At 45.1% G+C, this 27,999-nt stretch overlaps 2 protein-coding genes across 2 annotated transcripts in view; one reads left to right on the top strand and one right to left on the bottom strand.

The window, feature by feature from the left end:
• Nucleotides 1-3: 3 nt before the first annotated feature.
• Nucleotides 4-27,093, bottom strand: MRPL37 (mitochondrial ribosomal protein L37). The gene is made up of 7 exons (XM_089666590.1): nt 26,743-27,093; nt 21,409-21,592; nt 20,218-20,333; nt 19,023-19,208; nt 14,744-14,898; nt 3,921-4,124; nt 4-137 (listed from the first exon to the last, which is right to left on the bottom strand). The coding sequence occupies exons 1-7, from the start codon at nt 27,068-27,070 to the stop codon at nt 60-62; spliced, it is 1,251 nt and encodes a 416-aa protein (XP_089522716.1). The 5' UTR covers nt 27,071-27,093; the 3' UTR covers nt 4-59.
• CYB5RL (cytochrome b5 reductase like) overlaps nt 26,749-27,999 on the top strand; it is a 33,493-nt gene continuing 32,242 nt past the window's right edge. The window contains exon 1 of the mRNA XM_089666591.1: nt 26,749-27,170. The gene's annotated coding sequence lies outside the window, so the exon portion shown is untranslated. The remainder of the gene's footprint in view (nt 27,171-27,999) is intronic.

Below are 27,999 nucleotides of genomic sequence, written 5' to 3'. Positions count from 1 at the left end.
GTATACAAATATTAAATGTTTATTCCATAAGCTGTATGTACAGGTATCTCCCAGCTCATCTAGACTGCCCCATGCAGGTACATTGCCCAAAACGTCTGAAATGTTTCTGGTTTGAGTCCAGAGACTCCAGCAGGTACCTGAAAGAAGAAGAGGAAACATTTTATTACTACATCTATTACATTTTTCTAGTTGCCTACACAAATCAGCTAATTTATATATTAACAGTCTAGCCCAGGGGTCTCCAAACTTTTCAAAGGGCTGGTTTACTGTCCTTCAAACTTTAGGACCAGATTGTGACCAGTGGGGGCAGAGAATGTCCCGGGCCCAGCATCAGTGAAAATAAACATGGGGTAGTATTCCTCCCATTAAAACCCTTCATTGGTATTAATGGGAGGAATAATGTCCCATCATTGGTGTCAGTGTACGAAATAGTGTCCCATTGTTGGTGTCAGTGGGAGAAATAGTACATCATATCACTGGGAGAAATAGTGCCCCAAGGGCCAGATAAAGGCCTTGGGCCGCAGTTTGGAGACCCCTAGTCTAACCTCTGACAAAATTGTGAGGTGGTTGTCAACAGACACACCCCTCCAAAGCTCATTTATTAAAATTATTGAGAAATTGTGTTTGCCCATTGCAACCAGTTTCTCCCTTTAAGCCCTGGTTCACACCGCTGCGACTTGTCACGTGATTTTACAGTTCCAAATCACATGACAAGTTGCACCCTATTATCGGTAATGGAACCGTTCAAATCGGCGACGACATTGCAGTGCCACACTACTTTGAAAAAAGGTTCCTTCGCTATTTTTTGTGATTTTAGGCGCAACGTGCATAGTCATCTGTGCATGAAGTCACACAGATGAATACCAAGTCGCAGTGACATGCGGCTTTGAAATCATGTGACTTCAAGTGAAGTCGCACGTTTTTCGAAGTCAGATCCAGTGTGAACCAGGGCTAAGTGTCACGCTTGTCATAAACAACAAATAGTTCTGCTCTCAGACAATGTGATTACTTGTACTCATACTGAATGCAGGGCACCAACACTACAAAGTAACAGAGTTTATCTGTGATTGCAGCTAATGGCTGGAAGTGTTGCTGGTGGGCATTGATAAATGGGAATGGACCAATAATATTTGCTGTAAATTTCTGCTGAATAAGTAAGTGCTATAAAATACACGAATCAATGAAATGTGAGCATGTCTGCAGCATGATTTCTCCGTGGTCAGCACCGATACCTGGTATCAATTCTCACAAGGCCAATATTAAGGAGATTGTATGTGAGAATTTCCTCCGCACCAGAATATAAGCGGCTACTGGCCTTAATGTGTTGTTTGTGTACACAGACAGGCTAAAAGCTCATTCGGGGGCTGAGACTAATGAGAACGATTTAATGTACTCTGTAAAGACCTATAAAGAGTACATTGGCGCTATAGAGACAAATTTAGATACATGACCCTTGAAGCTTCTTTTTTTTTAAATTTTTTTCTTCACATTTCATACATATTTATATGTCCGGTTGGGCTGTCTGCGCATATAGTGTGAGCTGAGACAGAGACCAATAAAAAAAAAAAAAACGGAGCAGATTCTATTCCAACCAAATGCCCCACCTGTTATCAGCAAACCAAATACAAGGCATTCGTTCTAAAGCCAAATAAAGCTTTTAATGGAAATTTTCCACCCCGTTATATTGTGATAATACCAGCGCATTCTATTACCAGTTGTAGCCAAACACATTTTATGGATTTATTCTACAGTTGTTTGTGGTACTTTTTGTATTTTTAAAATCATGACAAAATGAATTCAATATATTTCTGCACCTGGTTTAATCCTTTCTAATTGGAAGGAAAACTCCAGTTTCATAGGGTATAGACTAGAGGATGAACAATTGATAAACTATTTTTTTTTTGTTGCTCATTCAAAGCAAAGCAACAAATTCACTTACATTGGCCCTGTCAAAATAAATATGCAACCCAAGGGCCCTCTGCAAAAGAAGAAGTAAATAATCACTCTCCCACTTCCCACACCATTGATATGATCAAGTGAACTACTGGCTGAAGAATTTTCAGAAATCAACACTTCCAGAAGTGTCAGATCCTGGTCCTTGCTGTGGTTGATGGTTGCTCCTGTTAACCCCTTCATCACTGAAGGACACTATAGCAAAGTACCACCAGTGGGAGGAACCAATGTGTACAGCGGGGGACCCAGAAATCCAACATACTCAAAGTGCCAGATTCTAAGAGCAGTGGTTTCCTATCATTATAGCAGTGATGGTCGGCACAGGAAGTTGGAGAGACTGTTGAGTATCTGCTCTCTCTTTTTGAAGGGTTTACATTTGGGGGGGGGACAAAGCAGCTTCAAGCTTCCACTGTGCAGTTCTGCTGCTCCTTGGGCAAAGCACAGCTAACCCGTGGGTTTCATGTGGGTTAGTTGCACTTTCCCATAGACTTCTATGATGTCCTGCGGTTTCGGTGCACTTTTAGAAAGTGCACCGAAGATTCAGCATGCAGGAGTTTTGATGCTCTTTTCTGAAACTGCCCCAAAACCACATAGACCTTATAGAAGTCTATGGGAAAGCACAGCTAACTCACATAAAAACCACAGGTTATCTGCACTTCAACAACAACATTAGCAGTGTGAAGCCGCCCTAACTGCCCCTGCATCTCTGCCAATTCCTGCCCACCTTAGAGTAATGGTTTTACTTTTCTTTAGAATGCTCCATAATAACATAGATTAAAATCCAAGAGGAGAGTGGAAACGTCTATGGATGAAAGTGAAATGTGCAGTTTTAGGAACTCAAACTCATCTTTTCACCAATGTTTCCAAGAAATTAAAAAAAACAAAACTTGGTTTCTCAGATATTTTTCATGTAAGAACTACACAGGCTGATTTGCATGTTGATGGCAGCCCAGAACCTGTAAGAACTACTACCATAACAAAGGCATGAGACACATGGGTTTGAATAATAAAATGTTCCCCTCTATTGTATTAAAGTGGTAGTAAAGCCTACTTGCTTGCTTGTACCTATAGGTAAGCCTACATTAACGCTTACCTGTAGGTACCGTAAATAACTCCTAAATATGGATCGTTTAGAAGATATTTACTATAGTAGCAGCTAGTGACATCACTGGCGCATGCGCACTGCGCTCTCAGTGGACGTCATGCCACCCAGGGAATATCCGATTGCCTCCCAAGGGATCAGGAAGGAATTTTTTTCCCAGCAGGAGCAAATTGGATCATGCTTTCCTGTTTTTTTTTGCCTTTCTTTCCAAACACGGGAAGGTTTCTTCACAGCAAGAGTTGTAAAAATGTGGACTAGACTCCCTCAAGAGTTATTTCTGGCCAGCTCAGTGGATTGATTTAAAAAAGTCCTGGATTCTTTCTTAGATACACAGAATATAACTGGATACTAACATTTATAGGTAACGTTGATCCAGGGAATATCCGATGCCTCTCGGGGGATCAGGAAGGAATTTTTTTCCCCTGCAGGAGCAAATTGGATCATACTTTGCTGGGGGTTTTTTGTGCCTTCCTCTGGATCAACTGTGGGTGTAGGATTATAACTTTTTTTTCTGTGGTTGAACTGGATGGATGTTTGTATTTTTTCAGCCAGACTACCTATGTAACCCATTGAGAGAGCTGTGCCGCAACCTTGACTCCTGCCCGCATGAGCGGGAGTGACATCATCTCGTCTTGGCCAGTCAAATAGCGGAAGCCCACGAACCCGGAAGGAAGACTGGGTAAAGATGGAGGCACCTACAGCAGTGACAGCATGCTGCCGTTCTAAGGTAAGTCTTTCATAATGTGCTAGTATGTGATGCATACTAGCACACTATGCTACTATTTTGCAGGGACAATTTTGGGGGGATTTTCTTTTGCGGTTTACTAGCGCTTTAACAGCATTACATGGTCCCCACACTACTTACCACAGCCGCTTTCCTTCTGACTTTCGCTGGGCCTGCAACGGTATCATACAAGGCCTGGTCTCCATCCATCCAGACAATATTCTTTATGCCATTGCTGGACTCTAAATCCAGAGTGTTTAGTTGCAGAACCATAAAGTGGAACAGCTGTCCATCTGTAGCTACACTCTGAACCACAACCGGCTTCTCCAAATTCTTGACATCCTCCTGGGAATAGCAAAGGAAAATATTAGAGTAGCTACGTTGGTCAAAACCTGAACATCACAGTTATTCTTAAAGTGTATGTAAATGCTAATGATGAACAAAAAACACCTGTTGGTCTTGCCAGAAATCTTGTGAGCTGGTAACTCCCTGTGCCCTCTGCCTCTGTTGAATCTTTTCAGTTAGCATTTTACCATCTAAACTCTGCAGACTACAGAACGCCTCCCTCCATGTTATCGAGGGCAGTGAAAGGTACACTCTTGTCCTAATGGGACAATACTGCTCAATGCATATTGTATGACAAGTGAGCATTGCTTCCCAAGGATAGGAAGTCTATTACTGCCAGACTGCCATGTGAAAAAAAACCCTGAAAAATAAAAAAAAACTAATGTAACTATAAACTACACTCCACAGCACAAAACATTTTTTTATAAATAAAAGTCCCAAAAGTATATAAGAATGTGCTTCAATCCCAGAAACAATGCTCAACAAAATCTTCAAAAAAAGTGCTCACACCATCCGTGATTGATAATCCAATCCCCACTCACCACATGGAGTGGACTCTTTGCTGGCATGGCTAAAGAGTCAAGCTGAAAAGACGGGGTATATCCTCCCCAGATACATCTGCACTTGATATTCTCCAAAAACGATTCCCACGGAAAACATTTTTTGCGCTGTGGAGTGTTTATAAATTTTTTTTTGCGCTGTGGAGTGTTTATATTTATACTTGATTGTTTTTTTCCTTTCATGAGCAGCAGCATTTACATTTGGATTATATTATATATACTTTTTTCTTTCTTTGGCGCAGGTTTTATTTTATTCAAAGAAACTAATGCAGCCACCACATCTAAGGACAGGTAAGCTGCAATGTGGTTTTTTTTTTTTACCAAAAAAGTCTTTGTCATCAATTTTTTAGGTATCCAAAAACAAAAAAGAAACGACAGAAAAAGAAGACGGTAAAGAAGGTACACTAAAGAGACTGCAGGATACAATCCTGCCGCCATCAGTCAATGAGCAGTACACATAGACAATCACAGTACAATATTATAGAAGTACATTCACTTCAAAGAGAAGAATACGAGTGTCATGTTTGGCTAGCAGTCCTGATAGTCAATTAAATGCCTTCCCATTATATAATCAGGGGACGCCAAATACAGCAATATTTAGTTGTGTACTCCAGTAACAAGTGTACCTAAAAGAAAACAGCCACAGCCTTGACAAAAATCAAAAAAGTTAGGCACTGCTCTGTCTTTGCGTTTCCTGCTCCCTGAGAGTATTTCCTCTTTTCTCCCCTCGCCACTTTCACCATGCTTGAATTCCCCCCCCCACAACACCGCTCTCCGCCCAATTATCTCCCCCAATTTCTCTCTCTCTACTTTCGCCTCTCTTTATTCCCCTTTTCTGTCCTATAATTTTTCTTTTTTCCTTTCCATATCCTTTTCTTTCTATAATATCCACAAAAACTTGGTATGCACAGATGGTGATAGATTACCAGATTGCTATTCCTAGCATGCAAATGTATAGCCTCCAAGTGATTGCCTCCTCTTCCCCCAACGTTTGAGGATTGGCGCACACAGATTAACTCTGCACTTCTCAAAGAACATCATATTTTACAACAAAGGGGTACTCCCCGCAGACATGAAAAGCTGTGGGATCCATGGCTAAAGACCCCAAGTCTAGCCCCATTGACCCGAGTGTCCTTATGGATTTTTCAGTGTTAATCTTAAAAAGGAAAAAAAGGATTGCTCAGGGATTTATGGTTAAATCTCTATCTCTGGCACACCACTAGGTACAGTAAAGGAAATAAGTATTTGATCCCCTGCTAGTTTTGAATGTTTGCCCACTTACAAAGAAATGATCAGCCTAGGTCTAGGCGATACTTTGGTAGCCCAGTCCAGCCTTGTGTAGGTCTACAATCTTGTCCCTGACATCCTTGGACAGCTCTTTGGTCTTTGCTATGGTGGAGAGTTTGGAATCTGATTGTTCGATTGCTCCTGTGGACAGGCGTCTTTTATACAGGTAAGAAAATGAGATTAGCAGCACTCCCTTTAAGAGACTGCTTCTAATCTCAGCTTGTTACCTGTATGAAAGACACCTGGTAGCCAGAAATCCTGCTGAATGATAGGGGATCAAATACTTATTTCCCTCATAAACATGCAAATCAGTGCATCATTTGTTAGACATGCATTTCTTTTGAATTTTTTGTTGCTATTCTGTCTCTCAGTGTTACAATACACCTACCATTCGATTTTTAGACTGATCATTTCTTTGTGAGTGGGCAAACATTCAAAATCAGCAGGGGATCAAATACTTATTTCCTTCACTGTATATGCTTCTAACTGGTATATGTACTGCAGAAGTGCATGGTTTGGAGAGCTGGCTCTGGTTGTGCCTAACTTTTTTTTTTTTCTTTATTAAGTTTTATGACACAGGTACAATAAAAACGGTAACTTCACAAAACCGACAAACAATAGACACCAGTTACAGCATCCAAAAGTAGGTACAATGCTCAGTAAACAGGACCGGCCAAAAAAACTGACTAAGGTTTAGGTAGTAAAGGGACCGTCATCCATAAAGCAAGGCTACGGCCGTCAAGGGCCTCTTACATCATGTCCCAATGGCTACAACAGGAAAGGACCGGTCCCAACTATGGTCATGAAGGGCCGTTCTCAACTGGTGAAGACTAAGGAGAGGTAATAGAGGTCCTGACCTGTGGTGGAAAATCTTTATTATCTAAAAATATAACACACGTCAGTGGACCATTGTTCAGTTTTACCTGAAAAACCGTATTTACAGTATCGATAATAAGGTGCAAGTAACGGACCAGCTTGAGTCAGCACTAAATGTGTCAGAGATCCGCAGGGGAATTACAGCATCTTGGGCAATCCGGACTCTCCCTACAGTTCCACTGATGGAGCTTCACAGGCGTTCTATATACTCTGTATTACAGAAAACTGAGATGATCATTGCATAGGCGAAAGGGATACTAGTAAAACCTGCTCAGCACGGCCCACCAAGTCTCCTCATCAAGCTCCCAAGGATCCTGTTCCTACCCTAACCTATCAGGTATATGAAGATTGGACAGAGATTTATCCAGCAACTAACTATAGAGCGAGAAAACAAGACCATTTCTATCCGTGGTAGAAGCAAGGGAATCCATGGCAAGAGTAGGGATCAGTTTCATGTTAGATCAATTGGCCTGTGCTGATAAGGGAATGGCATAGCTGAAGGTACTGGAAAAATCTGCAAGGGGAAATATCAAAATCTTGCAGCAGGTCCAAGCTGCAATATGTTAAAGTGTTTGTAAAGGCCAAAAAAGTCAGGGATCTTAAAGTGTTAATAAACCCAGGACCCTGCATTCACTATATCCGGTCTCCCACAGTACACAGAACATGGAACTGCAATTATTTTAATAAAAATAAACTGCTAAATACCTTTTCTCATCAGCAGTATATTGCAGTCCTGTGACTTCTATCAGTGTCCGGCTGAGCACTGGTTAAAACTTGTAAGAGGAGTTTTCATTCTGCTCTGAGTGTTCTATGAGGCCGCATAACCCCTGATCCTCTGTCTGGACAGTGCTGATTGGCCCTGTACTGATCACATGCACCCCCCCCCCAAAAAACAAAACCTCTCTAGCAATACACACCAAACTGAGCATGTACAAAAGTGATTCCTAGGGCTATGTACTATCAACAGATGGATAGAGGACAGTATACACAATCATGCTTTACTGCATATACAGGCTGATTTTACTGCTGTGGGTTTAGTAACACTTTAACCATTCAAAATTCCATCCAAAACCAAAAAGAAAAAAGTAAACGTTTATTTATGTACACTTTACATTTGTGTTATGAGGTTTGGATACAATTTCACCCATCATGAAAAAATACAGAGGATACCATTGCACTATTGCTGATCTCCTTGTAGATCTGTAAAGTCCTCATCTACATGACTATTACAGATCATCAACTCAAAAAAAAAAAAAGCTGGAGAATCAGCAGGCAGCCAGATAACGAGAATTTTCCTAAAAATAGATTAGCAATGGCAGACTCCATGTTTCCTCAGGACATGTTTCCTTGGAATGGCTGTGTATTGTTATCAAACGTATTAAAGTTTTCAGCCTTTTCAGAACCCGTAATGGAGGTAAAGGTGTTAGTGAGAGGAGACATTTTTCTAACCATGGCTGACTTTCTGTAAAATATTCTCGCGAAGGAGATCAAATCTATAGATCACGGGTTTAAAACTGGCGGCCCTCCAGCTGTTGCCAAACTACAAGTCCCATGAGGCATTGTAAGATTGACAGTTAAAGCATAACTCCCAAAGGCAGAGGCATGATGGGACTTGTAGTTTTGCAACAGCTGGAGGGCCGCCAGTTTGACACCCCTGCATAGAGAGATATATGAAGGCGAACACATATTGTACTGGAACCGTCCCAGCCTGCGCTGAGTACTTCCGTTAGAATACCGCTTCCCCGTCCGAACACCGACCACAGACACCACAGATTTGAGGTAAGCCAGAAAGTAGACTAGGGAGATCTCCCCTCCCTGCAGAATGACACAGGGTGGGGCAATCTACATTTAGCAACAAGAGACAAACAGGTATTCAAACTTCACTCCAGCAGACAGTTCCATCAGGAGGAAGGGCTGCTGGAGACACCCTCCTACTAAGCTAATACACATAAACACATACATCCCATAATAGTTTGCTCCCAAGCAAGACACACAATAGAACAATGGGATGCGGCCACACAACACCAAACAATCCACAGCCCCCACCCCACCTATCTCCTAGACATGTCTACACAATATTAGGACAGATCACCCTGTACCCCTAACAGGCACAGGGTGACTTACACATAAGAGGGCTATGGGGAGCTAAGACAGGGGTCTCCCACATCTCCAAAGTGAGCTGGGCTCCATGGGCCCCCCACCCAAAGTGACTTCCGTCACACATATTCCTTACACAGGCACTGAGTGAGTTTAATTACCACTTTAATCAGCCATAGAACCTGTGTAATTAATATGTGTTCGAATTTAAAAGGATGAGGTGGCAACCCTAGCTGCCATATCTGTCCTTCCTGGGAAAAGGTTAGATGCTGCTCTCTCTCTCCCTTCAAGGCAGGACTCCTGATCTGCATTCTTCTTCCAGGCCAGCGATGTAGGAGGTGCTGAATCCATTAGATCAGCAACAGGAACACAGGTCAGCAATGGCAGCCTACACATTTGGATCAGTTTTTCTCTAGGGCTTCTTTACATTGGCTGATGAAAACCTGACAATGTCAAATTACATCTTGTATTAATATAGGTATATATAAAACTATGTAAGGGAACTACATATCAGGATTTTTTTTTAATAAAAGGTAATTTTATGTAAAACACAAATAAATGAAAAAAAACAGAAAGCTCACTGCCAGAAATACAATGAAGGAGATTGTTGAGTAACCACAATCCATAGACAATACAAAGGAGGAAAAATAGATGCAGCCTTATATCAATACATAAAACATAGAAAACAAAAGAGCTTTATATCAATGCTTTCGCCTTTGTATTGTTTAGCCGCTTCCCGTCCACCCTATATCAGATGTACTACTGCAGGGCGGCACAGGTGCGCAAAATCACGTAATTACTCACCAGCGCCAAGCATCTCCGATGGGGGAGGGGAGAACTGTTTGTGAGAAAGAAAAAAAAAAACGTTCTCTCCCGTCATCTCCTGCACACTGCTTTGCATGGCTCTGCATAGAACAGCCATGCAAAGCAATTTGCTTACAATGAAGCAAAAACACAGCACTGTTGTAAACGGCACCCAGCACACAGTTAACCCTTTGATCGCCCCACATGTTAACCCCTTTCCCAGTGCCATTAGCACAGTGACAGTGCTTTTTATTAGCACTGATCACTGTATTGGTGTCACTGGGGATGTCAGTGACACTAAATCAGTTCCCCCCAGTGTCATGATGCCCGCCGCCATTACCAGTAGAAAAAAAAAAAAATTCCCAGTATACATACCACCATATGTAAACGCTATAACTTAAAACACGTAAACCAATTTTTTTTACATTTATTGGGATTTGTTTTTTTTTAGCAAAGATGTAGCAGAATACATTTTGGCCTAAATTTATGACAGAAATTTTATTTAAGGTTTTTTTTATTGGACATGTTTAACCGTTTCAATACCGTGTGATTTTACACCTTCCTGCCCAGGCCATTTTTCAGGTTTCAGCGCTCTCACACTTTGAATGACAATTGCGCGGTCATACAACACTGTACCTAAACTAAAATTTTATCATTTTCTTCACACAACTAGAGCTTTCTTTTGGTGGTATTTAATCACTGCTGGGGTTTTTATTTTTTCTAAATTAACAAAAAAAATTCCAAAAATTTTGAAAAAAATACACATTTTTCTTTGTTTCTGTTATAAAAGTTTACAAATAAATAATTGTTCTTCATAAATTTAGGCCGAGATGTATTCTGCTACATGTCTTTGGTGAAAATAACCCAAATTAGGATGTATTTTTTAGTTTGTAGGAAAGTTATAGAGTTCACAAACTATGGTATAGATCTGAATATTGATCAATCCTGAAGTACTGACGGCCAATCTAATTTCTTGAGGTCCAAGAATGTCAGAATAGTACAGATATCCCCAAATGACCCCTTTTTGCAGAGTAGACAGTCCGACGTACTTCATAAGAGGCATGGCGAGTTTTTTGAAGTTGTATTTTTTTGTCATAATTTTTCGGAAAATGAAAAAATTAAAAAAATTATTTTCACTATTTTTTTTTTTTACATGTTGTCACCAGTGCAGTACAGCGTCATCATATAACTGGCATGGCGGTGAACATGGACACTGACTGGTGACAGTATGAAAAAAAAATATATATATATATATATATATATATTTTTTTTTTTTATTATATTTAATTTTTTATTACATTTTTTTAAAGATTTTTTTTCATATTTTACTATGAACAAAGTAGTACAATGTTACCATAGTAACATTGTACTACTTTGGGGGAGTGATCAGTTTTTTTTTTTTGTTTTTTTTACACAGTTTGCTTATAGCAAAGAAATACTTTGCTATAAGCAAGCATTTAGCTGAATGAAATCGATTCATTCAGCTTTTTTTTTTTTTTTTTGTGCTTAGCTGTGATTTGGTCACAGCTAATCACATGACATGTGCATGTGACCTGCTGTGACCATTCACAGCTAGGCACTAGTATACAATGGATGGCATCATGAATGAAGCAATCCATTGTATACAACTATCATGTGACCTGCTGTGATTGGTCACAGCAGGTCACATGGTACCAGCTACGGGAGGCGGTACTCGGATCTGTCATCGGCCGTGTCCGAGGTGCACGGCCCGTGACAGATCCCGCTGCTGCGCCGCTCTGCTGTGCCGCAAACTGCGCATGTGCGGGAGCACGCCAAATGGCGTGCACCCGGAATACAGGAGCGCATTTGAAGCCGCCAAACGGCCATTGGCCGGGCGGCTAATGGTTAATAGCAAAAAAGTCAAAAATATTGTTTTTTTTTTTCAAAATTGTCGGTCATTTTTTCTTTTTATAGCTCAAACAATAAAAACTGCACAGGCAATCAAATACTACCGAAAGAAAGCTCAATTCGTGGGGAAAAAAAAAGGATGTAAATTTCATTTAGGTGCAGCATTGCATGACCGCGCAATTGGCAGTTAAAGTAATGCAGTGACGTAATGCAAAAAAATGGTCTGGTCAGGAAGGGGGGGGGGGTGGTAAATCCTCAGGAGGGCAAGTGGTTAGTAATCGGAATCTATGGCCTTCCTGGGTGGAGAGCCTAGCACTGTGCTGAGCAGCACAGTGTTCGTCAATAGAAGCACACATTCTGACTTGAGATCGAGCCCTAATAGCAAGCAGCTTGCTATAGAGGCACTCAAAAGGCAGGAGGAGCCAGGAGAGCCCTAGAAGAGGAGGATCAGGGCTACTCTGTGCAAAACTTGCACAGAGCAGGTAGGTATAACATCATTATTATATTTTTTATATCTATAAAAAAAAAGAACCTTTACTATCACTTTAAGGGTGGATTTAGATTGTCAGTCAGCATGGAGGACAAAACCACTTTGTTAATATACAAAGAACAAACAGATGGATTATGTACAAATCTGCATGTGTAATACAATACACATATGGTACGGTAATGGAAAATGTTTAATAGAGCTGAACATTTATCACTCCAAGCATTTATACAGTGCTGACAATTTGCACAGCACTTCACATATATTGTACATTCACATAAAACTTTTTGCCCTCAAGATCTCACATGCATGCACACACATACTAGGGCCAGTTTAAACAGGTGCCAATGAACCTACCAGCATGCCTTAGGAGTGTGGGAGGAAACCAGAGTACCAGGAGGTAACCCACACAAGAACAGGGAGAACATGCAAACTCCATGTGGATAGTGTCCTGCATGAGATTCAAGCGGAGGACCCCAATGCTGCCCAACAGAAGTGCTAACCACTAAGCCGCTTTAAACTATGGTCTCTTTAAGGCCTGTTCACACTATGGTGTGTTGCAGTTACCAAGCAAAGTGCTTTATGGCGCTGTGTTACTGCAGCCCATTCATTTTAAGTGGGTGCCAAAGTGGGTTTCAATCATCTATTGTGGAGCGCTGCAATGGGCTGTGGAGCAGGTGCAATCTGTAGATGTGCATGGCAGCACAGTGCAATGCATCATGCTTGGTGCATTACCATGCGTAGCAGTAACGCATACATTTAATAGCATGCTACCACAAAGCAATGGCGTGGATGGCCTATAAAGTTTGAGATCAGTGCAAGCCAAGGATTAAAAGTAAAGTTACTTAAGCACAATTCCATGCTGTAAAATTGGTGCCTCAAGTTGATCCTGATTAAATTCATTATTCTGAGTATGAACTGAGCTTGCTGCTATCTCTCTGCCTCCACCCCCCCAATTTTAGACAGCAAATCAGCATTATCACCCCCTGTCCATGAAGTACAATCTTCCTTAGAAGCGGTTATCCTGATGTAGCTGAGAAATCTTATGGACTTGCAGAGGTGTGGGTATGAAAAAAATGGCTGGACGGCATTACAGATACGTAACACTTTAAACAAATATCTATTTCAACCATGTAATTATCTGTTTAAATAGGATCTGCACTCTACATTCCTCTGTAGCAAAACCCCAAGCAACAAGAATTATACAGGGGCTCCAACTATACAAAGAGACCATCCCGATAAGGCCTGTATAGAGCTATCAATAAAATCACAAATATGCCAGCATATCAAATACATTATAGTATCAAATAAAGTGTGATTTTATATATATATATATATATATATATACACACACACACATACATACACATTAGTAAATCTGCTCCACTATGCTTATTAGGGATGCACCGATATACCAGGGGCTGAAACATGTCAGCAGAAAATACTATTAGCATTTTGTCTATAGGAAAAAAGGTGCTGATAATGGCTTCTCTGCTTTTATTATAAAAGAAATGTGTCAAAGCAGCTCACATGCAAATTCGTATCCAATAGTGATTTCAATGAAAAATCGCATCTCAAAGATTTCAATGCAAAATCATGCCTCATAGACTTCAATGCAAAATCGCATCCTACAGAGTTCAATGTGAAAACACCCCCTAGTGACTTCAAAGCGAAAACACCCCCTAGTGACTTCAACGTGTAAACACCCCCTAGTGAATTCAATGCGAAAACTTTCCCTAGTGACTTCAATGCGTAAACACCCCCTAGTGACTTTAATGCGTAAACACCCCCTAGTGACTTCAATGCCAAAACACCCCCTAGTGACTTCAATGCCAAAACACCCCCTAGTGACTTCAATGCCAAAACACCCCCTAGTGACTTCAATGCCAAAACACCCCCTAGTGACTTCAATGCCAAAACACCCCCTAGTGACTTCAATGCCAAAACACCCCCTAGTGACTTCAATGCAAAAACACCCCCTAGTGACTTCAATGCAAAAACACCCCCTAGTGACTTCAATGCAAAAACACCCCCTAGTGACTTCAATGCAAAAACACCCCCTAGTGACTTCAATGCAAACCCCCCCCCCCCCTTAGTGACTTCAATGCAAAAACACCCCCTATTGACTTCAATGCAAAACTGTCAGCCACAATAATTAAAAAAAAAGGTTTTTGGCCAAGTGCATCCTGAATTTTTTATTTTGCTACCAGAATTTTAATTTCGGTGCACCATTAATGCTTCTAGCTAACAGTTGTGGAAGAAACCCAAAAAGAAGGCACTTGACTTGAGTAAGGGGGCTGACTCTCCAAAATGTTGTTGGTCTGTCTCCACCTCCACCTTCATTTTATGGTCCTGTCCATTTTGTAGTGGATGTCTCCCTAACACTGTTTGTAGCACAGTTTGCTCACAGCTTCAGACAGCCACTCGTGTAGCACAGTAGAGCAGATTTGCGGTACATTCTATACTTACGTATACAGATCACAATTTGCTATTTGATACTATATGTTTTTGGCACTTATTTGGTGTGCAGACTTATTTGAGTTATGATGTATTTAGCCATTTGCTTGGAATTCCACTTCATCTTGACCTTCCTGCTTGTCAGAACTTGGAGTTACTCATTGGCAAAACACGGAACTCACCCCATATTGCATCTTGGCTTTAGCCACAGCACTCCCAAAAGCAGTCATAATCATTTTGGCGCGGAGTTGGTCTGGCAGGAATCTTGCTTTGGTGCTACAAGGATCCAGAAGGTATATAGTATGTGGGTGGATGAATGGGCAACCATCTTTAAATCCTGTGGCAGAAGGATTACAAATCAAAAGAAAATATGGATTGGATGGATTATTGTATTGCATGCGGTGCAGAATAAGCAGGCTATTAAAAGGAAGCATTATTTGTACCAGTTCCCCTATAGAGCAATGTTTACTTTTTTCTTGCAAATCTACAATCATGGCAAAAAAAATTAAGTAACACTCCCAGAACTATATTTTCTAAAACAGAGGCTTTGTAGAATAAAAATATAGTAGTTGCAATTTTTATGTTGCACAATACTTCAGCAACTGTTTATCAAATATTCAACCGGATATGACGCCAGGGCCGGAAGTGATATATCGGCCATCCCGAGACGGTGAGATACACTATAGTCTGTACCTGACGCCAGTTTTATGTGATGAGCGATTATTATGGTTTTTAAATGTGAGTGGTTTACTTTTAACAAAATTATGTGATGTGAGATACTACACCATTGGAGGGGTTTCTCTTTTTCCTACGTTTGTGTTGATTTGAGCTGGAGGAAAGTGTTGGAAGTTGAGAGAAATTTCCGGAGGTGGAATCCAATCACCATTATGCTGCGCCTTTGCCAGTCATGAGAGCGAGTGGCAATTGGGTCCGGTGAGTGATGTTTTAAAGGGAGATTGACCTGCACTCTTACTTTGGAGGTGGATTCAGTCATTTTCTCCATCGAGATGAGATGAAGCACTATTTGGGCATTTTATGGACATTTCTTAGGACTTATTTATTTTAATGATGTTTTATTTTGGATTGAATGTTTTATTTTCACATTTGTGTTACTGTAGAATGTTATTGGTTGCTTGGAACTGATGATCTTTCACCATTTTGATATTTGTTTATCAAGTATATATTTTCAGGAAAAGTACAACAAAATAAATTTTATGGCACACAAACACGATTTAACCCCTTCTTGCCGCTGGCTCCCAGCCCTTTAAATGGATCTAAATGCCAGGAGGTGGGCATTCCGATCACGAGACCACTGTGATTAGCAGTCACAGAGGTCACATGATCGCAAGTATGCATTGGGAGCTTTCTGGTACCCGCTCGTTACTGTACTGGGTGCCAGTGGCGTACCAAGGCAGGTGCAGGGGGTGAGCACCGCAATGGGTGACACCTACCACATGGGTGACACCGGACCCACTCCACGAAAAGGTAAGTTGTAAAGCAAGCTGACGATCCCCGCAGGATGGATCCGAACCATCCTGTGGGGATCGTCGGCTTTCTTTACAACTTACCTTTTCGTGGATCGGGTCCGGTGTCACCCCGTATAGGTTGCATGCCGACAATCCCCGCAGGATGGATCGGATCTGCGGATTGGGGAGCATAATGGATCAGAGTCCAATCCATTATGCTCAATCCGCAGATCCGACCCATTCTGCGGGGATCGTTGGAGGGGGTGTTATTAAGTGTTAACGCACCGGGTGACACCAACCCTAGGGACGCTCCTGCTGGGTTCGCACTCTCAGAGCAGTAAAGTGTTTACCTAGGGCCGAATATATGTGGCCACTCAGCAGTAAATCCCACCCACCAAGAGGCAGCATATAAATAAAGGATGAAGCAGTGCAGAGTAAATAGATATCAAATGTGCAAGCTACAAAACTGCATGTACCTGCAAAATGGTGAAAAATGATCGTACCCAAAATTATCTAGATGATGCTTTGAATGCCTTTATAGCTCATCAGTTTAGAGTTTCGAACTGTAAATAAGGGACTGAGAATTAACGCTCCCACTCTGACAATTGTGGTGATATATAACATGTGTGGTGCAATCACTGTTTACATACATGTGCGTACCCCCTGTGCTATATTTGCATTTACAGGTGTGTGCAGGGCAACAAGTTACTATAACTTTGTTTTATTTTTATAATTTTTTTTGTAATTAAATTTTTTATTAAAAGAGAAGTAGGGCTTTTTTCCCCTATTTATACTTACCTAGGTAGATGCAGCATCGGCCCCCTAGACTGTGAGAACTCAGCGATCACATGTCCGCTGAGTTCTCACAGCCGCTCTGAACACAGAGTGGGACTGTTAGTCACCGCAGTCTGCTCAGCCCCCCCCCGCGCTCACTGCAGCTCTGGGCTGTGGAGGGGGAGGGAGCGTCTGGCTTAGGCTCTCATCGCTTTGCTGAGAGGCTGAGCAAGGTGCCACTTCAGGCTCTGGGGTGGATCCCAACTTTGAATTTGGGATCTTTCCCCAGCGCTTACCAAATCGCTAAAGGAAAGCGAATTATAGCAGATCACAACCGAATTCTGTAGCACTATCACCTGGGACTCCTAATTAAAATGGCCCTGCAAAGCAATGGCATTAGTGATTTGTAGCAGTGATTAATCTTTGCTTCAAAATCACCTGTGTAACATTAGCCTTAAGACAGCCATACTGATTAAAATTCGGTCGGTTTAACAGAAACTGGGCAAAATTTTGATCCATCTACGAGCAGGCTTGTTGTACTGAATACGATCTCTTGATCGACATCAGTACAACCAGCCTGTCTGGATTTTTTTTTGTGCGATCACTGCTGTTGGCTAAAGCCACCAGCAGTGATTATTGTATTCTGCTGGTGGGGAAACCTCCTGCTGTCAGAATACAACAGCACAGCAAGAGGAATTCTGCCATCAATACTGACAGTGTTGATGGGGGAATTGAGTAATTTTCTTTCCTTCCTGCTTAAAAGAGAAGTTTGGCTTTTTTTCCCCCTAGGTATACTTAGCTAAGTCTGATGCTGAATCTGTCCTCCGCTGGCTCTAAGTGTGGGAACTCAGTGATCATATGACCGCTGATCGCGCATTCTCACCGCCGTGCTGAGCAAAGAGCACCGCTGTCTGCTCTGATGACCCCCCACCGGAGCACTGGGCTGTAGAGTGGGAGGGAGTGGATGGCTCAGGCCCTCAGTGGCTCGCCGAGAGGCTGAACCAGGTGCACTCCAGACTCTGGGGTGGATTCCAACTTCAAAGTCAGGATCTTTCCCCAACCTGGACTGGCATCAGCCCACTGTCAGCTGAAAACGGGTCACAAGTGTGCAGATCAAACTGCACTCCTGTGATCCATAGGAGAAGTACAGCCAAAAGAGCTCTAGCTGTACTTCTCTTTTAACCACTTGCCTACCAGGCACTTATACCCCTTCCTTACCAGGCCAATTTTCAGCTTTCAGTGCTGTTGCACTTTGAATGACAATTGCACAGTCATGCAACATTATACCCATTTGAAATTTTTATAGTTTTTTTTTCACAAATAAAGCTTTCTTTTGGTGGTATTTAATCGCTGCTGGGTGTTTTACTTTTTGCACTATAAACAAAAAAAGAGCAAGAATTTTGAAAAAAAAAATTTCTTTGTTTCTATTACAAAATTTTGCAAACAGGTAATTTTTCTCCTTCACTGATGTGTGTTGATGAGGCTGCACTGAAAGGCAGCACTAATGAAGTGGCACGGATAGGCGGCACTAATAGGTGGCACTGATGATGGGTACTGATAGTCGGCACTGACTGGTGGCACAGCTGGGCACTGACTGGCGGCACAGGTGGGTGACACTGATGGGCACAGGTGGGTGGCACTTCTGGGCACCGATCATCTGGGCACTGATGATCAGTGCTGATCCCTGCTCTAACAACTGCTGGTTCTTGGCAGTACTTTCCTCACGCTCTGACAGCGTGAGGAAAGTGCAGCCGAGAACCAACAATTGCATTTTCGGTGACCAGCGTGTCAATAGACACGGCTGATCACGTGGTAAAAGGCCGCTGTGATTTGCCTTTTACCACATCACGTGATCAGCTGTGTCCGTAGGACACAGCGATCACGCAGATCACCGGGGGCGTGCAGGAGAGCGCATTCTGGGTGGACGTCATATGACGTCCACCCAGAACTGGCCGGCCGCAGTACAGCCGTCATTTGGCTATCTGCGGTCGGCAACTAGTTAATGTATGGCCAGCCTTAAAATATATATATGAGCTTCTTCATATCATACTCTTATTCCTCTGTAAAATGTTTACAGAATTATTATTTTTTGCACTGGGCAAGTGATATGTCACTTTAAAATTAGAAATGAACATATAGCTGCCCTAACAATAAAAGAAATGATTTTATTCAAATTAAAATATTTTATTCAAGCCCGTCCTGCTGAAGCTGGGAACTATACCTAGATGATTTCGTTCCTCGTACACGTTCACCTCCTGCAGATCGATCATCGGAGACAGCGGGTATACGGAATCCAGGCCTTGCTGTTCTGTGTCTTGGATGTCGCTGGGCGAGGCCTGGGGCTCTAGAGCACTTTTAGCGCTCATCACTACACCAGTGAGTCCTCTCACAAGAAAAAGAGCAGATTCTGCAGAACAGACACAAGCTTCAGTTTAAAAACAGTATAACATGTAAAAAATACATCTCTTAATGACTCCACAAGGTCAGAGAATTGCTCAGGCTTCCACTGATGACCTTTCCTTATGAAAATGCTAGTTGCCTGCTGTCAGGCTGATTCATTGACTTCAATATTGTGAGTCGCTGACCAGGAACAAACAGGCCAATTAAGAGTTCTGTTTTCATTTGCTCAATGCTAATTAATTTTTGGTTATATAAAACAGTGTTGCACTATGGTATGTTTTTGTTTTATTTTGCACAGATCTGGAGTTTAAAGAAGCATAATACATGGAAGGAACATGTCACAGACCAGAAATTTGAGGAGAGGACTGCCGATAATCTGCATTTCCTGTTTACATGTGATCAGCTGTGATTGGACACAGATGATCACATGGTAAAGAGCCTACGTCATCGGCTCTTTACCACGATTGGTGATCTGCTTTGTCTGAGGGACACAGCACACCAATGATTGCTGTGGGCCCACGCAGGCACACATGCACAGCAAGAATGGGAGGGCATCATATGACGTCCTCCCAGAACAATAGCGGTCCGCCTGGCTGTCAAAGTGCTATAGGCGGGGCGGGAAGCAGTTAAATTCCTATTCTGGGCAAAATAAGTAAACAGCAAGGCTGCCAACATGTAAACTGCAGGCACCTGGAGGTGGCCAATAGGAATGCCTGGTTGGTGGCAAGCAAGCTCCATCACAAGGTCGTATCAGAACGTTGCTGGCTCAGAGCAGCCCAGCAATCAAGTTTGCAGAAAGCAATGAACCTGCTGCAGATATAGAATAGATGTGTTTCATCTGGAGAGATTTGCCTTCACTTCCTGTCCTGGTAACAAATCTCTTGCACACACTATATTACTTGGTCTTCATGTGTGCAATTGTTAGCATACGTTGTGTATAGTTTTTTCAAACAAACATGGTTCATATACATTTTTTAGTGCCAGCTCCCTGTTGTAGGCTCTCCTATGGGACTTACCTCTTCTCCAGGATGCTGCTAGGCAATAATTTTCTATAACACTCCTTTCAGAGAGGCCAGGATATGAACAGCTTTGGGTCAGGCACAAATGCAGAAGACCTTGCAGCAGCCTTGGGCTTAAGGATTAAAGGAAAATGATTACAGTCTTTAGTATAAACAAATATTCTGCATAAACATAAATATACACATAAAATGCATACAAAAGAGCTGTACTACCTGTACTGGACAATGAAGGAGAGGCAGCATACTGATGAAATCATCTCTCTGTTACTCAGCTATCTCATGTTCAATGAGCAATATGGAGACATGAAAGCCTAATTGTACAAAAACTCTCAAACGACAAAGGCTTTCTTTTTTTTTATGTAGATTGTTATTTATTGTTTCTGATCATGTGCAGTCTTTTGCATCTGATTTTTCTCGTATGAAAACAGTACAAATTAAACAAAAATCGTTTGTTCTGTTCGCATGCTAGAAAAAGTTTGGAGTTTGTCCCCTCGGAAAATTTTGTTTGTAAAGTCTGAATTGCATGTTAAAAGCTGTGTACACACTATACGAAAATCGAACAATTGTTCCTCTTACGGAATTTTGCTTCTAATTTTCTTATAGTGTGTTCCCAGCTTAAGGCTTCCATTGCTGAAATTGTTAGTTGCCTGGCTGTCTCTGGCTTCAATACCAAGCCCCTGACTGGGAACAATTAAGCATCACACAAGGTTGAAACTTCTGATCTGCACTTTCTCCAGGCCAGCGACTGCAAAAGTATTGGATAAAGTATACTGGATCAGCATAACCCACAAGAAACCAGCATGTCTAGCTGGAGAGCTCACTGGTGGCAACCTGAGTATTTTGCTCAGTATCCAAGAATGCAGGTAACTTGGTATCCAGGGAAAATAATTGTCCTGTGAACATCAGGTGTTCCCAACCCCGCCCCCTGTAATCCAGAGACTCTAGCGCAGGGGTGTCAAATTGGTGGCCCTCCAGCTGTTGCGAAACTACAAGTCCCATCATGCCTCTGCCTTTGGGAGTCATGCTTGGAACTGCAATCTTGCAATGCCTCATGGGAGTTGTAGTTTGGAAACAACTGGAGGGCCACCAGCTTGACACCCGTGCTCTAGAGTCTGTACATGCTGGAATGAGGTGACAAGAGGACGTATTCTCAAGACCTAACTTGGTCGGTCATGGTGTGACACTCACCAGTACTCTTCTTTGGGTCTCTGGTTCTCGATGGTGCTCAACAGGCAGGCATTGGAAATTGTATTGTGCACCAGCTCTTCATGGTTTGGGAATGTGTATGCCGGATCTTCATATATACTCCTTATACCCTGTGGCAAGCCTTCAATTAAACTGGATTTGGTCAGCCAGAGGGCCTGCTTCACACCTAAAGGGAAAGAGTTTAGTTTCACCTGGGGGGTTTACCACATAGGACCAGACAAATATTTACAGGTTTATTGAATAGGTGCAAATGTATTCATTATGTGCAAAGTACAGGCAGCCATAGCAGCTGGTGAAAGATGAAATCTGATTAGTTCCATAATATTGAATGATGGAACTGAAATTTAAATGGTTGTAAACCTTGTACATGAAATATGAACAAAGCATATCCCTCTATAGTCACTTTTCTCAATCCAGAACACTAAGAGTCATTTCTGTCTGCAGCTTTCTTCTTCTGTTGTACAAAAAATGGCCACTGCCCCAGTCTATAACCGGCCTTCACAGCAAGGAGCACATGGAATGGTGACACATGTCAAACAACAAAACAGGAAATATTCATGGTTCAACTTGCTGGCCAGCCTGCAAACAAACCGAATTTACCTGTCTATCAGTATGCGTTAAAAACAGGGGTTTAGTTAGCACACATTTGGAAATACATGCGTAAGCTACAGAGCTTCATCACGGCACCCCGATATTCTGTAGTTTTATAATTCTACAAATTTTAAGAGCCCCCATAGTAGAGGCACATGTATTTAATGGATAGACCAAGAGAAGTGAACCCGAGGGAGCCCACCCCTCCTTAAAGGTACAGGAGCGCACTGGACACCCAGCATGTAGCACAATCACACGTCTCTACTATGGGGGCTCTTAAAATTTGTAGAATTAGAAACTACAGAATATCGGGGTGCCATGATGAGGCTCTGTAGCTTACGCATGTATTTCCAAATGTGTGCTAACTAAACCCGTTTTTAATGCATACTGATAGACAGGTTAATTCGGTTTGTTTGCAGGCTGGTTGGCAAGTTAGAGCTGGGAATGTTTCTGTTTTGTTGTTTGACATGCATCGCCATTCCATGTGCTCCTTGCTGTGAAGGCCAGTTATAGACTGGGGCAGTGGCCATTTTTGTACTGTTGAATTGTTGGTAAGGGGGCATACTGGATACCCTAGCTGCCATTGTGCTACATGCTGGGTGTCCAGTGCGCTCCTGTACCTTTAGAGAGGGGTGGGCTCCCTCGGGTTCACCTGCCCTTAGTCTGTCCATTACATACATGTGCCTCTACTATGGGGGCTCTTAAAATTTGTAGAGTTAGGAACTACAGAATGTCGGGGTGCCGTGATGTGGCTCTGTAGCTTACGCATGTATTTGCAAATGTGTGCTAACTAAACCCCTGTTTTTAACACATACTGTAAGGCTACGTTCACACTAGCGTTATGTGCAGGCGGTAGAGAGGCGTTTTTACCGCTTCCCAAACGCCTCAGACAATTCTGCACATTGCAGCACATGGTGCTGTTCTAATGGGAGCGTTAGTGTCGCAGCAAAACGGACGCCTCTGGTCGAGTCAGGAGGAGTTGAAGCCTCCTATTCTAGTCTATTTTGCCGCTTCGCAAACGCCCGGCCAGCATTTGCGGCATGTTTGCGGAGCGGTAACACCGTTTGAAAGTCATTATAGGCGTTTGTGGGGCAGTTTTAACGCTCGTCAAATGCCTAGCAACCTCCGCTAAACCGCACATACGGCGTTTGTGGAGCGTTTGCCGACCATTAAAAATTGCTCTGCAAACGCCGGACCAACACTTGCCAAAGTGTGTGTGTGTGTGTGTGTGTGCGTGTGCGTGCGTGCGTGCGTGTGTTCCTGCCAATCAGCTCTCCTCATTGAGCTCTGCAGTATTTAATTTAATCTCTCTGTCCCCTTTTTTTTTTTCTGAACTCTCAGGCAAGCTTTATAAATTCAGCACTTTGAATGGAAGCAGATAAGGGAAGACTGCAAATAAACAGGTACACCTTAAGTAGGAGGATTTGCTTCCTCTGTGTGTACCAACTGAGGCCAGTCACTTCACTGGGTGTATATATAAGGGTTTACAACCACTTTAAATACTGACGTGTCAGCAAACCCATTTTTTTGGGGTAAATATCTTTAAAAGTCTGTTCTCCATCTGTGTAGAGAACCTTTGCACATCTTTAAATACCTGGTTGATTGTTTTCAATGGACTTCCCTTCCCTAAAGCTGGCCATACATGCAGCAAATTTTGGCAAGTTCCTCATGAACTGGCTGAAATTTGAGATCTGAAAATCAAAAGGAGTCAGGTGGAGAATTGTCAGCCAAACAGTAGTTGTGTCCAATCAGAAGCCGTCACCATGGGTGGCAGCTGTCAGAATACAATAGTCGTCAGGGAAGGTTCCTCCAGTCAGGCTGTTTTTGCATGAATCTATAGATTTGTATCATTCAGCACAGCTTATTGTGGCAACTGATCCTGTCTGCAGACAAATCCAGGGCCGGCTTATCAACAGAAAAATATCAATGGAAGATTTTCTAAACTGTCCGCTCAAATCTTCTCCACCAGTTCTCCTCATTGAGAAGACAGTCATGGAGCAACACACTTTTCACCGAGTCCTAGATATGGCTCTCCCTCTCTGACAATAACAGGGAAGTTCAGGAAGCACAGAACAGGTTCTGGATAATTCAGGGCAGTTCTTTTCCATGTCCTTGTTGGGAAGGTTTCTCCTCACTTTTCTAGAACAAGCTCTCTCAGCAACACAGAATGCAGATAGAGAGCTTCCCAGGCCAAGATGTGGACCACCACCAGTCCTACGGCTACACCAAATTGTCTGATCACTAAAAAGAATACTGACCTTTATACCATCACTACCTCCCCGGTCATAGAGAGGAAGGAGTGAAGAGGAGACGCCATGCTGGTGGGGTCAGTAGGAGAGAGATGGAGGAGAACAGAAGAATGTTCTCAAAGATCCTGACACCTACAAGTTGTCTCCTGGGATGGAAGCCTAGTATGACCTGAAATGTCCTGTGTGTGGAGGGTGAGTTCACATATACACAGGTAGGTGTGCGTCCAACTGGGACTACAGGACTGGCCTGACAAGTACAGTATATGACCTTTTCCAGGTCACCCCACATAACCTCCACCCTCTTGATTTACCATGCTCCCCCCCATCCCCTTTTGCTCCTGGCTCACCCTCCACCCTTTGGTTACCAAGCATCCCCCTACACAAAAAGGCTCACCAACCACCTTCCCTCCAGAGTCACCCAGCATTCCCTACCACCCTCAGGTCACCTACACCACTCATAGGTACCCCCCTCTACCCTCAAGTCACCGCATCCTCAGGTCACACCATGCTCCACTCCATCCTCGAGTCATGTTGCTCCACCCTGCACACTGCTCCATCTTTGGGTAACCCTATGTCAATCTCAGTTCTTAGGTAACCTCACACCCCACTCCAGCCTCGGGTAACCTCACGTCGCACTCCAGCCTCGGGGTAACCTCACGTCGCACTCCAGCCTCGGGGTAACCTCACGTCGCACTCCAGCCTCGGGGTAACCTCACGTCGCACTCCAGCCTCGGGGTAACCTCACGTCGCACTCCAGCCTCGTGTAACCTCACGTCGCACTCCAGCCTCGTGTAACCTCACGTCGCACTCCAGCCTCGTGTAACCTCACGTCGCACTCCAGCCTCGGGTAACCTCGTGCCCCACTCCAGCCTCGGGTAACCTCGTGCCCCACTCCAGCCTCGGGTAACCTCGTGCCCCACTCCAGCCTCGGGTAACCTCGTGCCCCACTCCAGCCTCGGGTAACCTCGTGCCCCACTCCAGCCTCGGGTAACCTCGTGCCCCACTCCAGCCTCGGGTAACCTCGTGCCCCACTCCAGCCTCGGGTAACCTCGTGCCCCACTCCAGCCTCGGGTAACCTCGTGCCCCACTCCAGCCTCGGGTAACCTCGTGCCCCACTCCAGCCTCGGGTAACCTCGTGCCCCACTCCAGCCTCGGGTAACCTCGTGCCCCACTCCAGCCTCGGGTAACCTCGTGCCCCACTCCAGCCTCGGGTAACCTCGTGCCCCACTCCAGCCTCGGGTAACCTCGTGCCCCACTCCAGCCTCGGGTAACCTCGTGCCCCACTCCAGCCTCGGGTCACCCTGCACCCAAATTCATCCTCGGGTCACCCCGCGCCCCGCTCCATCCGCCCGTCGCCCCGCTCCATCCGCCCGTCACCCCGAGCCCCGCTCCATCCGCCCGTCACCCCGAGCCCCGCTCCATCCGCCCGTCACCCCGAGCCCCGCTCCATCCGCCCGTCACCCTGCTCTCCAAATCGTCCTCACATCACCCTGCGCCCCGCTCCATCCTCGCGTCACCCTGAGCCCCGCTCCATCCTCACGTCACCCTGAGCCCCGCTCCATCCTCGCGTCACCCTGAGCCCCGCTCCATCCTCGGCGTCACCCTGAGCCCCGCTCCATCCTCGGCGTCACCCTGAGCCCCGCTCCATCCTCGGCGTCACCCTGAGCCCCGCTCCATCCTCGGCGTCACCCTGCGCCCCGCTCCATCCGCCCGTCACCCCGAGCCCCGCTCCATCCGCCCGCCCCCCCGAGCCCCGCTCCATCCGCCCGTCACCCTGCTCTCCAAATCGTCCTCAAATCACCCTGCGCCCCGCTCCATCCTCGCGTCACCCTGAGCCCCGCTCCATCCTCGCGTCACCCTGCGCCCCGCTCCATCCTCGCGTCACCCTGCGCCCCGCTCCATCCTCGCGTCACCCTGCGCCCCGCTCCATCCTCGCGTCACCCTGCGCCCCGCTCCATCCTCGCGTCACCCTGAGCCCCGCTCCATCCTCGCGTCACCCTGAGCCCCGCTCCATCCTCGCGTCACCCTGAGCCCCGCTCCATCCTCGCGTCACCCTGAGCCCCGCTCCATCCTCGCGTCACCCTGAGCCCCGCTCCATCCTCGCGTCACCCTGAGCCCCGCTCCATCTTCGCGTCACCCTGTGCCCCGCTCCATCCTCGCGTCACCCTGAGCCCCGCTCCATCCTTGCGTCACCCTGCGCCCCGCTCCATCCTCGCGTCACCCTGAGCCCCGCGTCACCCTATGGTTGCCAACTCATCCCTTTAAAACTGAACAAATTATACAGGTTCTGTGGCTGATTAGGGTGGTAAGCGATGTGCTCTACGCCACCCTGGGGTCACCCAGCCTCCCCTCTACGCCACTCTGGGGTCACCCTGGGGTCACCCAGCCTCCCCTCTACCCCATGGTCACCCCCCAGCCACTGAATCCCTCCACTCCGGAGATCGCACCCCCCAGGGTCACCTTGCCCCTCCTGTACCTCCCAACAGACGACATTTGGGGTTGAAGACATAGGCCTCGGTGTCCTTGTAGAGCGGCATGTCCTGGGCGGGCGGACTCCGGTGGTACCGGGGGTTGTGCCAGTCCGGGCTCCATCGGGTGAACTTGGGTCGGGCCAGCCAGGGGAGGAAGTATCCCCGCTCCGCGTATGTGATCCGCTCCAGGCCCGGGATCTCCGGGGGTTCCGTCCTCGGATAGGGGCGGACCTTCTGCTGCTTCCTACTACACCGGGAGGACACACTGAAACAGCGGAGCCCCGGGCCCCGGACACACAGCCCGGACACAGCCTGCAGCATGGAGGCCGCCATCTTGGGGCGCTGAGGATGACGGGAAATGGACTGTCACTGAGGGGAAGACTGACAACCAGGAGAGTCACTGAGGAGTGTGAGGGAGTAATGGCGAGTATAGGTGAGTATGGGCCGGTCACATCAAGAGTGACGTCTACATACAGGATCACTGGGCGCCATTGGACTTCACCTGGACAGTGGGGTGTCACCTCACCCCCCCCCCAACCCAACACATTCATTACACAGGATCTGGGGCGGATTAATGACACTCACCTACCGCCTGATCTGTATTAAATCAGCCTCGGAACTTGTGTAATGATATGTGTTGGGGTTTAAAGGAGTGAGGTGGCAACCCTCCCTGGACTACAATCCTCCCTCCTCCCCCCAACACTGTCCCCTCCCTGGACTACAATCCTCCCTCCCCCCAACACTGTCCCTTCCCTGGACTACAATCCTCCCCCAACACTGTCCCCTCCCTGGACTACAATCCTCCCTCCTCCCCCCAACACTGTCCCCTCCCTGGACTACAATCCCCCCTCCCCCCCAACACTGTCCCCTCCCTGGACTACAATCCTCCCTCCTCCACCCCAACACTGTCCCCTCCCTGGAATACAATCCTCCCCCCCCCCCCCCCCCCAACACTGTCCCCTCCCTGGACTACAATCCTCCCTCCTCCCCCCAACACTGTCCCCTCCCTGGACTACAATCCTCCCTCCTCCCCCCCAACACTGTCCCCTCCCTGGACTACAATCCTCCCTCCTCCCCCCCAACACTGTCCCCTCCCTGGACTACAATCTTCCCTCCTCCCCCCCAACACTGTCCCCTCCCTGGACTACAATCCTCCCTCCTCCACCCCAACACTGTCCCATCCCTGGACTACAATCCTCCCTCCCCAATCCTACAGTGTGCCCTCCCTCAACTACAATCCTCCCTCCTCCCCCCCAACACTG

The sequence above is a fragment of the Staurois parvus genome, unplaced genomic scaffold (genome assembly GCF_062004578.1).
Source record: "Staurois parvus isolate SC_StPar_1 unplaced genomic scaffold, SC_StPar_1.0 ptg002753l, whole genome shotgun sequence".
Taxonomy (NCBI): Eukaryota; Metazoa; Chordata; class Amphibia; order Anura; family Ranidae; genus Staurois; species Staurois parvus.
This window is presented reverse-complemented; position numbering and strand designations above follow the sequence as displayed.